The sequence below is a fragment of the Heterodontus francisci genome, chromosome 26 (genome assembly GCF_036365525.1).
Source record: "Heterodontus francisci isolate sHetFra1 chromosome 26, sHetFra1.hap1, whole genome shotgun sequence".
In the NCBI taxonomy this organism is placed as follows: Eukaryota; Metazoa; Chordata; class Chondrichthyes; order Heterodontiformes; family Heterodontidae; genus Heterodontus; species Heterodontus francisci.
In genome coordinates this window covers 52,136,376-52,150,122 of record NC_090396.1, presented here as the reverse complement: position 1 = coordinate 52,150,122, position 13,747 = coordinate 52,136,376, and the positions used below count along the sequence as shown (strand labels likewise).

General features: G+C 42.3%; 1 protein-coding gene across 1 annotated transcript in view; it reads right to left on the bottom strand.

Moving 5' to 3' along the window:
* The window catches only part of LOC137384336 (pseudokinase FAM20A-like), a 57,161-nt gene extending 44,575 nt beyond the window's left edge, over positions 1-12,586 (bottom strand). The window contains exon 1 of the mRNA XM_068058217.1: positions 12,111-12,586. Within this exon, the coding sequence (XP_067914318.1) occupies positions 12,111-12,463 (353 nt within the window). The 5' untranslated portion in view covers positions 12,464-12,586. The remainder of the gene's footprint in view (positions 1-12,110) is intronic.
* Positions 12,587-13,747: the final 1,161 nt, after the last annotated feature.

The following is a 13,747-nucleotide window of genomic DNA, read 5'->3' as shown; positions in this document are numbered from 1 at the left end:
AAGAGTCAACTGTGTAATAGCCCCGACAACCAATTTTATCTGCAGTGCCTGTGGAAGAGTCTGCCACTCTAGAATTGGCCTTTATAGCCACTGCAGGCGCTGCTCCACAAACCACTGACCACCTCTAGGTGCTTACCCATTGTGTCTCGAGACTAGGAGGCCAAAGAAGAAGAAGAAGTGTTTTAACATATTTTTCTCCCAGTCTTTTGCTTCTTTCCTCTTGGTTTCACTTTGTCACAATTTTATATCCTGGATCTTGCTCCTTCTTCAATCTGGGGCAGGTAGAGATCTAGTTACCTGACCAAGCAAACAGGTTTAATGTCTCCCCACCTGAGGGGTTAGGTATAATAAAACAAGTGATCCTTGATCAAAGTCCACTGCAGCTGTAGATTTCCAGCTAAAGAATTTTTAATGTTTTGTTATTGCTGCAAAATAAATTTAAGATGAGATGAATATGACAATCCCATTCTATTCTGAATGTAATTCATAGCATTATAGTGTTTCTCCCCATGCTGTTTTATAAAATGATAAAAAATCTATATTTTAAGACAATTTTTTTCCTTCTTTGAGGTTTTCCCTACCAATCTATATATTTATGTTGCTGTTTTTGCTATGAGGTTGCAATCAGTTAACAGATAAAAACACATGTCTATAGCTGATTACTCGAGAAAAGCAAAACAAAGAGCTCATCACTCTGCCTGATTTAAAAAATAATCTTGGTAAGTCAATCTGTTAAAAACAAGTAGTAAACCCTTGGCTGCCAATTTATAATTAGTTGCATAAATTGTCAATCCATCTGATTTATTTAGTATTGAAAGCTAGCTTCTCTCTGTCTCTGTCTTCCCCATTTTCACATTGTGAAGTGACAGCTTAGAGACTCTAGTGATGGCTTGAATTTTTCATATGGTGAGAATCGATGGAAATGTATAACTAAAGCACCTCAAACTGAAAAGCTCAATTACTAAGCATCAAAGACTATCTGTGTCCTAGCAAGGACTATTTAATTCTTCTGATTGTTGTTTTTATACCATTGTGTTATTCAGAGCAAGCTTGTGCATGGAACAACAACTACAACAACAGGGCGGCACAGTGGCGCAGTGGTTGGCACTGCAGCCTCACAGCTCCAGGGACCCGGGTTCGATTCCGGGTACTGCCTGTGGGGAGTTTGCAAGTTCTCCCTGTGTCTGCGTGGGTTTTCTCCGGGTGCTCCGGTTTCCTCCCACAAGCCAAAAGACTTGCAGGTTGTTAGGTAAATTGGCCATTATAAATTGTCACTAGTATAGGTAGGTGGTAGGGAAATATAGGGACAGGTGGGGATGTTTGGTAGGAATAGGGGATTAGTGTAGGATTAGTATAAATGGGTGGTTGATGTTCGGCACAGACTCGGTGGGACGAAGGGCCTGTTTCAGTGCTGTATCTCTAATCTAATAATCTAATCTACTTGTATTTATACAGCACATATAACGTAATAGAACATCTCAAAATGCTTCACAAAAGCATTATAAAAAAAAAAAAATGACACCGAGCCACTAAAGGAGACATAAAGCTAGATGACCAAAAGCTTGGTTAAATAGGTTTTAAGAAGTGTCAAAGGAGAAAAAAGCGAGGTAGAGAGGCGGAGAGGTGTAGGGAGGGAATTCCAGAGTTTAGGGTCTAGGCAGCTGAAGGCACGTCGATAAATGGTGGAGTGATTAAAATCGAGGATTCTCATGAGGCCAGAATTAGGGGAGTGGGGCTAAGGGTTGTGGGGCTGGAGGAGATTACAGGGGTAGGGAGGGGCCAGGCCATGGAGGGATTTAAAAACAAGGAGGAGAATTTTAAAATCAAGACGTTGCTTGAGAGGAGCCAATATAGGTCATTGAGCACAGGAGTGATAAGTGAATGTGTCATGGTGTGAGTAAGGACTTGGACAACAGATCTTTGAATGACAGTTTATGGAGAGTAGAATGTGGGAAACCAGGCAGGAGTGTGTTGCAATAGTCAAATCTAGAGGTAACAAAGGCACGATGAGCTGAGGCCAGGGGCGAAGTCGGCGATGTTACGGAATTGGAAATAGGCCCTCTTAGTGATGGCGCATATATATGGTTGAAAGTTCATCTTGGGGTCAAATATGAAACCGAGGTTGTGAACAGTCTGTTTTAGTCTCAGACAGTTGCCAGGGAGAGGGATGGAGTTGGTAGCTAGGGAACAGAGTTTGGAACGGGGACTGAAGACAATGGCTTCGGTCTTCCTAATACTTAATTGAGGAAATTCCTACTCATCCAGTTTGAATGTCAGATAAACAGTCTGATCATTTATTGACAGTGGAGTTGAGAGAGGTGGTGGTGAGGTAGAGCTGGGTGTTCTCAGCGTACATGTGAAAACTAATGCTGTGCTTTTGGATGATGTCGCCGAAGGACAGCATGTAGATGTGAAATATGAGGAGCCCAAGATGCTTAATAACATTTAGAGGTAACTTTTATAATGACCGATCCTCTCTCACAGATTTGCTTAAGAAACAAAGCAAAATTGATTATAAAATATCTGGACAAGGATTGAAAAGGTATTTCAGGGTTCAGATCACTGACACTATTCAAAGTAACCGAGCAAAGTTCTCCTGGCCAATATTTAACCAACCAACCAACCAAAACCTTAAACAGATTATCTGGTTATTTATCTCATTGATGTTTGTGGGACCTTGTTGTGCTCAAATTGGCTGCTACCCTTCCTACATTACAACAGTGACTACTATTGAAAAGTACTTCATTGGTTGTAAAACACTCTGGGAAGCCCTGAGGTTGTGAAAGGAGCTTTATAAGTGCAAGTCTTTATATATAAAGCAGATAAGCTTCAATCTGACAATTTATGATGTCACTTGAACTTCTTAACTCTTAACTGTGCTATTGGCTTGTAATTCCTTCTGATGATTACTTTGCCACTTATATCAATGGTCTGAAAGGCTAAAATACAGTTGGTTGAAGAACCACCATATGTGATAGACATTAGTGGCCAACAGCTTCCTGTGAATGAACTCACACACTAGAACAGAGACTATGGTTGCCATCAGAAAGTACAGGCTTGTGCAGGAAAGGTAAAAATGTTTCCTGTTTTAAAAATAACCTAGCTTAAGGGTATAATAAAACAAATTTTGGCTGCAGTTTGCTTCCAACTATAATTGGTTACAAAATATATATACAATAATGCCCTCAGCTTCAAAATACACTGTCAGTGATCTTGGTAAACCTCAGGTCAATACTTATTGCTGTCAACCAAATTTGCAGCCATAAACATTGACTTTTAATTGGAGTACTTGGAGGGAAAATAACTAGCTGTTGAGTTGAACAGGGTAAGTGAGTCTAAATTAGCTTTCTTTTCATGTTAAGAATTTAGGAAGAGAAATTAGTTATGATTTTTGAATTGTACATAGGTTAGTGATATATTGTGGAGAACAAACGGACTTTTCCTAATGATTGAGGAGAATTATAGCTTGGTTACTTTTCCTGAGTCTCTTTGGCCTCCTTATCTCGAGAGACAATGGATAAGCGCCTGGAGGTGGTCAGTGGTTTGTGAAGCAGCGCCTGGAGTGGCTATAAAGGCCAATTCTAGAGTGACAGGCTCTTCCACAGGTGCTGCAGAGAAATTTGTTTGTTGGGGCTGTTACACAGTTGGCTCTCCCCTTGCGCCTCTGTCTTTTTTCTTGCCAACTACTAAGTCTCTTCGACTCGCCACACTTTAGCCCCGTCTTTATGGCTGCCCGCCAGCTCTGGCGAACGCTGGCAACTGACTAAGGCTTAACTATTATACGCAAAGATTTAGTTGGGGAAGGGGGTCAGAATATTCTCGATGCGAAAGCTGCTCATGTCAAAGTCAATACATAAATAAGACTCCTGTTTAAATTTATCCTCCCTCTCTCTCTCTCTCTCCCTCTCATATTTTATATATATATATTTTTATACAGGTGACTAATTGGCACTTGTCCATGTTCAATGGTTCAAAGAATACAAGAGCTTCACCATGCAGAACTTCATAGGAAACACTAAAGTTGTTCCTATTCTCGACCCTACCTCCAGGATATAAAATTGCAACACTTTGCATCCTCAAAATAACATGTGACACCATTTCCTTTAATATAACACACATTATTTATGTCTCGCTCACCAAGGGTGCTGTAAAATTGCCACTTTAGTATTGCTCCAAAGTAAAGGTGTAGTGACAGTCTCTGGTCCTAATCAAACCCCTACAATGCAGCAGTGCACAGACCCCTCAGGGAAGCCAGTTCACATCACTCTGGTTTGACACTACATGGAGTATAATCCCAATGGACCATCAATTGGATATAAGATGTGAATGGGACTCTATGGCATTTTGTGCATTAAAGCAGAGCTTTTTTTTAATGTTTTAAGAGAATGCTCCTCAGCAGGTTCTTAAAACATTAGAAATGTACAGGTTGTAAGCAGTCTCCCAGTGTACGTTTAGAAGCCTTCAGCATAACGGATGAAAGGTCACAGGCCTGAAATGTTAACTCTGTTTCTCTCTCCACAGAAGCTGCCAGACCTGCTAAGTATTTCCAGAATTTTTTGCTTTTATTTCAAATTTCCAGCATCTGCAGTACTTTGCTTTTGTATAACTTGGATGCTACCTGCTGAAAATTGTACTTTGTACATAGGACAAGAACAGGAGTAGGCTATTCAACCCCTCAACCCTGGTCTGCCATTGAATTAGATTATGGCTGATCTGTAACTCAACTGCATTTAATCCATATGCTTTGATAATGTAACAAAATCTTGATCTCAGTCTTGAAAATTATAGCGACTAAGCTCATGCTGCAATATCTATATTTAGTAGATTAAAAATGATGCACACTTCCTGTAAGTATCACATTTACTTCCTATAACATTTTCCCCATCCGCTTTGTTAATAATACCCCTAGTGTTACAAACCAGCACATTTTTAAATTACTGTGAGCAATATCACATGAAATCTGCTAATAAAATAGAAATAGTATGAAACACAGTCTTTGCAAATGCAATAAATATAATTTATTTCTTGGGGAAATGGATGATTTGCAGAATTCAGAAGCAAGTGAGTAAGTTGCAGTGTTGTGACTACGAGAGAGATATTTACTCCAGCAAAAATTAAGTGCAGACTTTAGTACAGTACTGAGAAATGCTGCATTGTCAGACTACTGTCTTTCAGATGAAGTGTTAAAGTGAGGCCCATCTGCTTGTTCCAGTTCAAGTGAACATAAAATATCTTATGGCATTATTCAGAGTAAAGAATCCTTCCAGCGTCCTGCCTAACATTTCTCCCTCAACCAACACAACCAAAAATAGATTAATTGGTCAGTCATTTATTTTGCTGTTTGTGATATGAGTTGGTTGTCACATTTACCCATTTAACATCAGTGACTGTACTTCAAAAAGTGATTATTCAATGTGAAATGCTTTGGAACATATGGAGGAGAGGAGGGGGGTGGTCTTAAGCCACTGTCTAAACACAAGTTCTTTCATCTTTTATATGATATATATCTGCAGGAGTAGAGCTGACCAGAGCGACAAAGTTAGTAGTGAGTTATGGACAACCTCATAAGTGTTAGTTATGGAGGATACGGAATGGAGAAAAATGGAGAATAGATTTATTTCAATTTTTTGGATCAGGTGGGTGCCTGGCAGATGTCAAAACCAACCCCATGTTTAAGAGTCTCTAAACCAACTAATTGGAAATTTATATATGTAGATTTCTGTTTATCCCAATATGGAGTATAAACACTTTTCCGCTGTAGGGATTCCACCCACTTAACTAAGTCCAGACCACATAGGGGAAGGTTTCAAGGTCCAAGGCTAATATCCAATATGTGCAAAGCTGTTGCTGGAGTTTAACCAGCTAAAACTGCAAAGTTTGTAAATATGCTTCCACTGTTTGGGCTATCCTATCCATTTAAGCTTCCAATGTTAGCTGGAGCCAAGTGGGAAGATTGTGGTCCCTAACAACAGGTTTACCCATCCAGGTTCCAGAGAGAGTATTGGGAATGGTGTTTTTGGCCCTGTGTAGTGTACATATAGACTTGCCAATTAGCGAAATGGATGTGCTGGTCAAGCAGCTGAATAACTCCACAACGAGACCTGGAATATTACTCTTCCTGGCTACAAATCTGTTTCTGTCAACATCCTCAGGGTTATTTTCCTCTGGTGTTATCTATCGATAGGAATCCTACACAGTTAGGCCTCTTTAAAATGGCAAAATCATTAAATATACTGCAGACAACAATGATACTGGAAATACCTGCAGGCCTGGAATGCATTACCTTCCTAACTTGTCTAGGTATCTGAAGTGCTATTTCAAGATGGCAAGTTTGTTTTATGATATTCCTAGGAAGAACAAGAAAAGAAGCAGAAATAACTTGCAATGTTATAGCACCTTTCCTGTTCTCAGGACATCCTGAAGCATTTCAAAGCCAATTAAGTACATTTGAAGAGTTATCACTGTTGCAAATTAGGGAAATGCAGTAAAAAATTGGCATCCTCCACAGTCACACAAAAATAAATGACCAAATAATGTTCTTAGTGATGTTGGTCATGAGACCAATGTTGGCCAGGTCACAAGCAGAACTTCCTTGTTCTTCAAGTAGTGCCATGGTACCTTTTAAGGTACAATTGAGAGAGCAGACAGTGTCTCGAGGTAATATCTCATTCAAAACCTCATGAGTGTCATGATATGGAAGATACAGAATGGCGATGAATGGAGAAAAGATTTATTTCAGTTTTTTGGATCAGGGTGGCATCTCTGACAGCGCAGCACTCTCTCAGTATTTCACCAAAGTACCACCTGGATTATGTGTTCAAGTCTCTGGAATGGGGCATAACCTGTGACTTGTTAACTCAGAGGCAAGGCTGACACTCACTAGTGGATACGTGGCACTGTTTACTTCCTGACCATGAGCCCCAAAAGGTGTCTTTAGACAGGCTGTAGAGGAAAGTCCTTGTCTTCAAGGAGCCATCCTTCAAGTCTACCTTTTACTTCAAATAATGAGGGCATAAAGGATTGCCTTAAGTAAACTAATGATGACTACTGCCTGGGGAGAGGCAATGAACTGCATCATTCTGTGCCGCTAGGGACTGACCCATCCGGACATTGTTAGAGCAGAAGTTCTTGTAAGTCATACAGATCATGTGTGCCATGGCATTGTGATTGGTGGTCTGGATGGCCAATGAGTGCCATTGGGCTTCATGTGGCGATGTTGAAGAACTCAACTGCTCTATCCTTGAGCTGTTTCTGTCCACCACCACACCCCACCTCCCCCAACCCCCCGGGGCACAGTTATAATGGTCTTTACACAAATGCAAAGAAAGACTTGCATGCATATAGTGCCTTTCAAGGCTACTGGATGTCTCAAAGCAGTTTACAGTCAATAAAGTGCTTCGGAAGTGTAGTCACTGTTGTAATGTAGGAAACGTGGCAGCCATTTGTGCACAACAAACTCCCACAAATAGCAATGTGATAATGACCAGATAATCTGTTCTGTGATATTGACTAAGGAGTAAATGTTGGCCAGGATACCGTGGATAACTTTCCTACTGTTCTTTGAAATAGTGCAATGGGGTCTTTTACAATCACCCAAGCAGGCAGATGGGGCCTCGGTTTAATGTCTCATCCGAAAGATGACACCTCCGACAGTGCAGCACTCCCTTGTTACTGCATTGGAGTGTCAGCCCTCCCTTGTTACTGCATTGGAGTGTCAGCCTTGATTTTTGCACCAAGTATGATGAACCAAATATCAGTGATTTAATTGATACATCTGTGCGCTGCTGATTAACTGGAAAGACCTGGAAGCATTGAAGTTGAGGATTGCTATGATGTTGACTGCAATTCAAATCTGCCACCACCTCCCTGGTAAATCAGAGCCTGTGAAGCCAGCTCTCTCTGGCAGAAATGGTAGATGTGCCTGCGTCTGTAATCTTTGTGGATAATGTTGGGTGAGGCAGAACCTGTGCAGAAGGGCATTCCTGGCATCCATTCATACAGTAATCTTCATCACAGATCACAGAATGCTATAACCATTTGGACAGTTCTGAATGTAGCAATCCAAATTCAAACAGTTCTCCTTTTAAAAAAAAAAGAATTTACAGAAAGGAGAGATAATGGCTAGTCTCAGTCCGCTCAGTCAGCAAGCAGGACCCTGAGCTTCCGGTTGCTTGCCATTTCAACACTCCCCCCTGCTCTCATGCTCACATGTCTGTCCTGGGATTGCTGCAGTGTTCCAGTGAACATCAACGCAAGCTCGAGGAACAGCATCTCATTTATTGATTAGGCACGCTACAGCCTGCCGGACTGAACATTGAGTTCAATAATTTCAGAGCATGACAGCCCCCCATTTTACTTTCATTTTTAGTTATTTTTTCTTCCTTTTTTTCACATTCTTTTTTTTACATTTTTTACAATCTTTTTTTTTGCATTTATTTCTTTAGGTTTGCACTTGCTGCTGTTCAATATTCAGTGTATTAACACCTAATCTGTACTAATGCTTTGTCTTTCAACACACCATTAACATATTCTTTGCCTTTGCTCCATGACCTTTTGGTCAGCTATGTGGCCTGGTCCAATCTAGACCTCCTTTGTTATCTCTTGCCCCACCCTCACCTCACTTGCTTATAACCTGTGACTTTTCTAATATTTGTCAGTTCCGAAGAAGGGTCACTGACCCGAAACGTTAACTATGCTTCTCTTTTCACAGATGCTGCCAGACCTGCTGAGTGGTTCCAGCATTTCTTGTTTTTATTTCAGATTTCCAGCATCCGCAGTATTTTGCTTTTATTATAATGGCTAGTCTCAATGTTCTAAGGACAGGATGAATACACTATGCAAATGAAGCATTAGCACCATGAAATTCCACATGACCTCATTTGTATGAGACTGTACTTGTAAATTAAACTGTTCCACAATGTTAAAGGCTCCAAGGAAATTATGCCAGGTGCAAGTGGTGTGTGGGGCCATTAAAATGAATCCCAATGTAATTCTCCGGCCCACATGTACTAAAACCTGCAGTAGGAACATTCCTGACAGATGGAAAATCTACCCCTTCCATTCTAGCCCATGGTGGATTTGATTTTCACAGTATTAACTGCTGAGAGCTCTGTTTGCTGTATTAAACCCTTTGCTGAGTCTATTAGGAAGGATGCGAGCATAAGAGGGGTGAATCCCAGGCAGTGGGGGCACTCAGGTTAAAACCTCCCTGTACATGGATGACGTCGCCGTCTTCTGCTCGGATCCGCTGTCTGTGCACAGACTGATGAGCATCTGCGACCAGTTCGAACTGGCCTCGGGAGCCAAAGTTAACCACGACAAGAGCGAGGCCATGTTCTTTGGGAACTGGGCTGACCGATCCCTTGTCCCCTTCACCGTCAGGTCAGATTACCTGAAGGTGCTGGGGATATGGTTCGGAAGGGCCGGGGCGTGCACCAAAACCTGGGAGGAGCGAGTAGCCAAGGTACAACAAAAGTTGAGCATGTGGGGGTAGCGATCTCTCTCCATTGTGGGTAAGAACCTGGTCATCAGGTGCGAGGCGCTCACGTTGTTGCTGTACGTGGTGCAGGTCTGGCCCAGACCCCACTCCTGCGCTGTGGCGGTCACCCGAGCCATTTTCCGCTTCATCTGGGGATCCAAAATGGACCGGGTCCGGAGAGACACGATGTTCAAACCTCTGGATAAGGGCGGGAAAAATGTACCCAACATGGCCCTCATCCTGATGACCACCTTCGTGTGCGGCTGCAACATGCTGTGTGTAGACCTCCAGTACGCAAACTCCAAGTGTCACTACGTGCTGAGGTTCTATCTGTCCCCGGTGTTGCGAAGGATGGGCCTGGTCACATTGCCGCGGAACGCTCCATCCATTTGGGCCGTGCCATACCACCTATCCTTCGTGGAGCAGTTTCTGCGGGAAAACACCTTTGACCACTGGTCCATCAGGCAGTGGTCTGCACGGAATTTCCTCAAGGCCCTACGGGAAAAAGAGACAGTGGATCCTGTCGGATGGTTCCCTGAGCAGACCGCCAAAGTCATTTGGCGGAATGCCTCATCACCAGAACTTTCAAACAAGCACCAAGACGTAGCTTGGCTGGTGGTGAGCAGGGCCCTCCCCGTCAGATCCTTCATGCACACCCGAAGTCTCGCCCCCTCCGCACAATGCCCCCGCGGTGGCTGTGGTGGGAAAGAGACGGTTGCCCACCTCCTCCTGGAATGTGTCTTCGCAAAGCAGGTGTGGAAAGAGATGCAGTGGTTTTTGTCGAGGTTCATCCCAAGCAGCTCTGTAACACAGGAGTCTGTGCTCTACGGGCAGTTCCCAGGGACGCACACCGAGACAAACATCAACTGCTGCTGGAGGACTATCAATTCGGTGAAAGACGCCCTTTGGTCTGCCCGAAACTTGCTGGTCTTTCAGCGCAAAGAGTTGTCCACCACCGAATGTTGCAGACTGGCACATTCCAAGGTCCAGGACTACGCGCTGAGGGACGCACTAAAGCTTGGGGCAGCCGCAGCAAAGGCTCAATGGGGAAAGACCACAGTGTAAGGTCCCCCCACCAAGCTGAACTGAGGGGCTGGATCCATGGGAAACCCCTTGAACTGTATCGGGAAAATTTCTGTCTCCTGTATAATGTAAAAATGTATATGGCATGACAATGAAATGGAAGAGTTGTGAGGCAACTCATGATTCAATAGAAGGAAACTGATCACCTTTGCACTGTTCGTATTTTTTGACTTGATGCTGTTTTAAACTGTTTGGGAATGTAATTTTTTACAGATTTTTATGAATAAAGTATATTTTGGAAATAAAAAAAAACTGCTGAGAGCTGTAGAAAACACTATACAGATTCTGGCAGGGGTCTGAATACAAATTCGGGAAGCACTCTTAAACTGTGCTTTTCAGTTAACTGTGAAGTGAACCAGGAGTTGAATACACTTGTGGAGCACTTCCAACTGTGTTGTATAATTTTTTTGGCACTTCAAACTGGTTTTCCAAGTTCTAATAGTACATTGTGCAAAAAGCATTTGAACTTGCCACATGATGGGATGGGCACTGAGTTAAACCCAATCCATCAGTCATATTTGGGAAAACACCAAATGGAATTAATCATTTCCACCTCCACAAGCTCCAGATTATCTATGGAATTTATGTATCTTTTCAGTTCAGCCAAATGTGTGGAAAATTGAAGAATTAGTTAAGTTTTATTGTTCCAAAAATGCTGTGTACAGGTATTTTTCCAAGCTTCCAATTAACATTGACCCTGCATTGATTATGATTATTAAAGAAGCTGGTTGATCACTGCATGAAACAAGGCTTTCCTCTGGCCTTGCTGGTAGGCAATGTGAGTTACCCAGGGCAGGACTGTTTTAAAAGTATCTCTCACCTCCTAATACAATGATTCTGGTTTTATTCAATGGCCCACCCTGGACATTTCAAGCTGCAAAAGCAGCTGGGGAGACACTCAGCTAACATCAGCTATGAGCTCAGTCCATGGGCACAGAAGTACTCCACCAGGATACTTTTCGGGGATGATTGACAGCTTCAGATCAGCATCCAGAAATCAAAAGGATCCCCACTGACTCAACAGCGTATTGCTGCAAGAGCAGAGCAGCATTTTGGTAATTAGGCCATCTGAAAGTTAGTAGTACAATGGACAGTGAGCTTCTTATACACAAGCTGGGTGCAAAGGAACATTGAAAGGCCCATTGCTTTCAGTCTACATTTATACCTGTGTGTGTACTACATGGTGTGGGTGAGATGTCAGCCTCAACCTCCATGGGAATGGGAGCAGTGGGAACTGCATCAATGGACCAGATGGACCTATTTTTGTACAATGCAAAACTATTTCTATGATTTGAACTGCAGCAGATTACGAACATACTGGGTGCTATTACACTTCCTATTACAGAAACACTATTTAAACAGAGATCATTTTTTATCGTGACAGTTTACATTTTCAACATAAACACACAGCACCAGATCTGAAACACAGCTGACGGTGAGATGGAGCCCCTGAACTTCATTTCCTTCCACCTACAGTTTCTCATGATCTTCAAGCAAAACAAATGATCACAGTTATAATCCCAGTAGAAGTTGTTTTCCGACAACTTACCTATTCGCCCGTTTAGCTTTGTAATTGTAATATTTCACAGCATCGTCCTTTTCGAAGAGGTGGTCCCCGAGTCCCCGGGGTCGGGACTGCACTTGGTAGAAAGGATGCGAGAAGAGTTGCCGGAGTTTGGAGAGAGTTGAGTTCGGTGACCAGTGCCCAGTGTCTGCCGGAGCTCCGCTGCCGTGTGAGGGGGAGATCCGCAGAGCGGCGCTTCGGTTGGGGAGCTCCTCACACGGGCACTGGTTTCGGATGGATCGCTGGTGTAACTTTGGTAAGATGTTGAAGAGCAGGTCGACTGTAAAAGCAGTCGAGAGAAGCAGAATTATTAGAAATCTGCTTCTCACACTCCACATGGCTTGGCTCAGTGATTCCAGCGCTCAGTCCTTTGCCTGCCAGACAGAATCTGTCACAACGCGACCCACGCTTATCAGCTCAGCCGCAGAAACTTCTTAAAGAGACACTGCTCCCAGACGCAACATTGCTGGGCTTAAAAAGATCTTACAACACACACACACACGCGAATAAAAGGAAACGCCCTTTACCCTGTGGGTTTCCCTACTATATTTTCATCTGCTCCAAAAATCTTTTAATTTCTAGATGATCTATTTGTTTCTATGCTGTACGACTCTATGACGCTATTTGATATTCTATACAAGGAATATTGATTGCTTCACCATGGTTCTAGGAAATATTTTGTGCCCCATTTAACGAGGGCAAATGCAAACGAATTTGACATCTTTGGTAGCTAATTATATGCTGCTGAATGGGACACGTTCATCATTTGGTTACTGAAACCAGCATTAAGTGGAAATTAATTTTGGCATTGCAAGGATTAATTGCTGAGGTAAACCCCAATACTATCCTTTACCAGTCTTTCCAATAAGACTATTCTTGAAGAGTTCCACTATTTCTTAATGTGCTACATGAAAAGTGATTCTAAAAGATAGTGCTGGGTTAGAATGAGACACCATAAACCTTCACCTCCTCGGCAGAATGTCAATGGTACCTCACTGCAGTGAGTATAGTTCACTGAAGTGAATGACCGGCAGTTGACCGAATTCCTTTGACATCAATATTTTGTTTATTACTACCCCCCGCCCCCCCCCCCCCCCCACACAATGTTCTCCTTTAAAGTAATTCATCTAGACTGGATATCAAAGCAATATTTGCAAAGAACAGCAAATTATTTTGCCACAAAAACACAGGTGTACAGTCCTCTACTATGCCACACAGTGTTTATAAAAGATTTCTGTCCTGCTACCCATCATAAACAAAATGACGGCCTCGAGAGGGTTCCGTTTCACTTAGATATGAATGACAGTCGACACACAGTAAAATAGATAAATTCTGTAAATTTTGATCTACGCTAACAAAAACATATCAATACATTGTATCACTGGTGTATTCATCATATCGATTTGTACAATTCAGAGAAGTCCTTCTAAATGCATGAGAACCCCATAATTCATAAAGTTTCCATGTGTGTCTAAAGTTTTGAATAGATGAAAGAGGGACTGGAACTAAAGCACACCTGAAATATTCTGTTTATTCATTGGGCACATGGCACCTGGTAAAATCTAAATTAATTCATGAACATAATTTTTTGTTCTGAAATGCAAACGTGTGGACAATAAAGT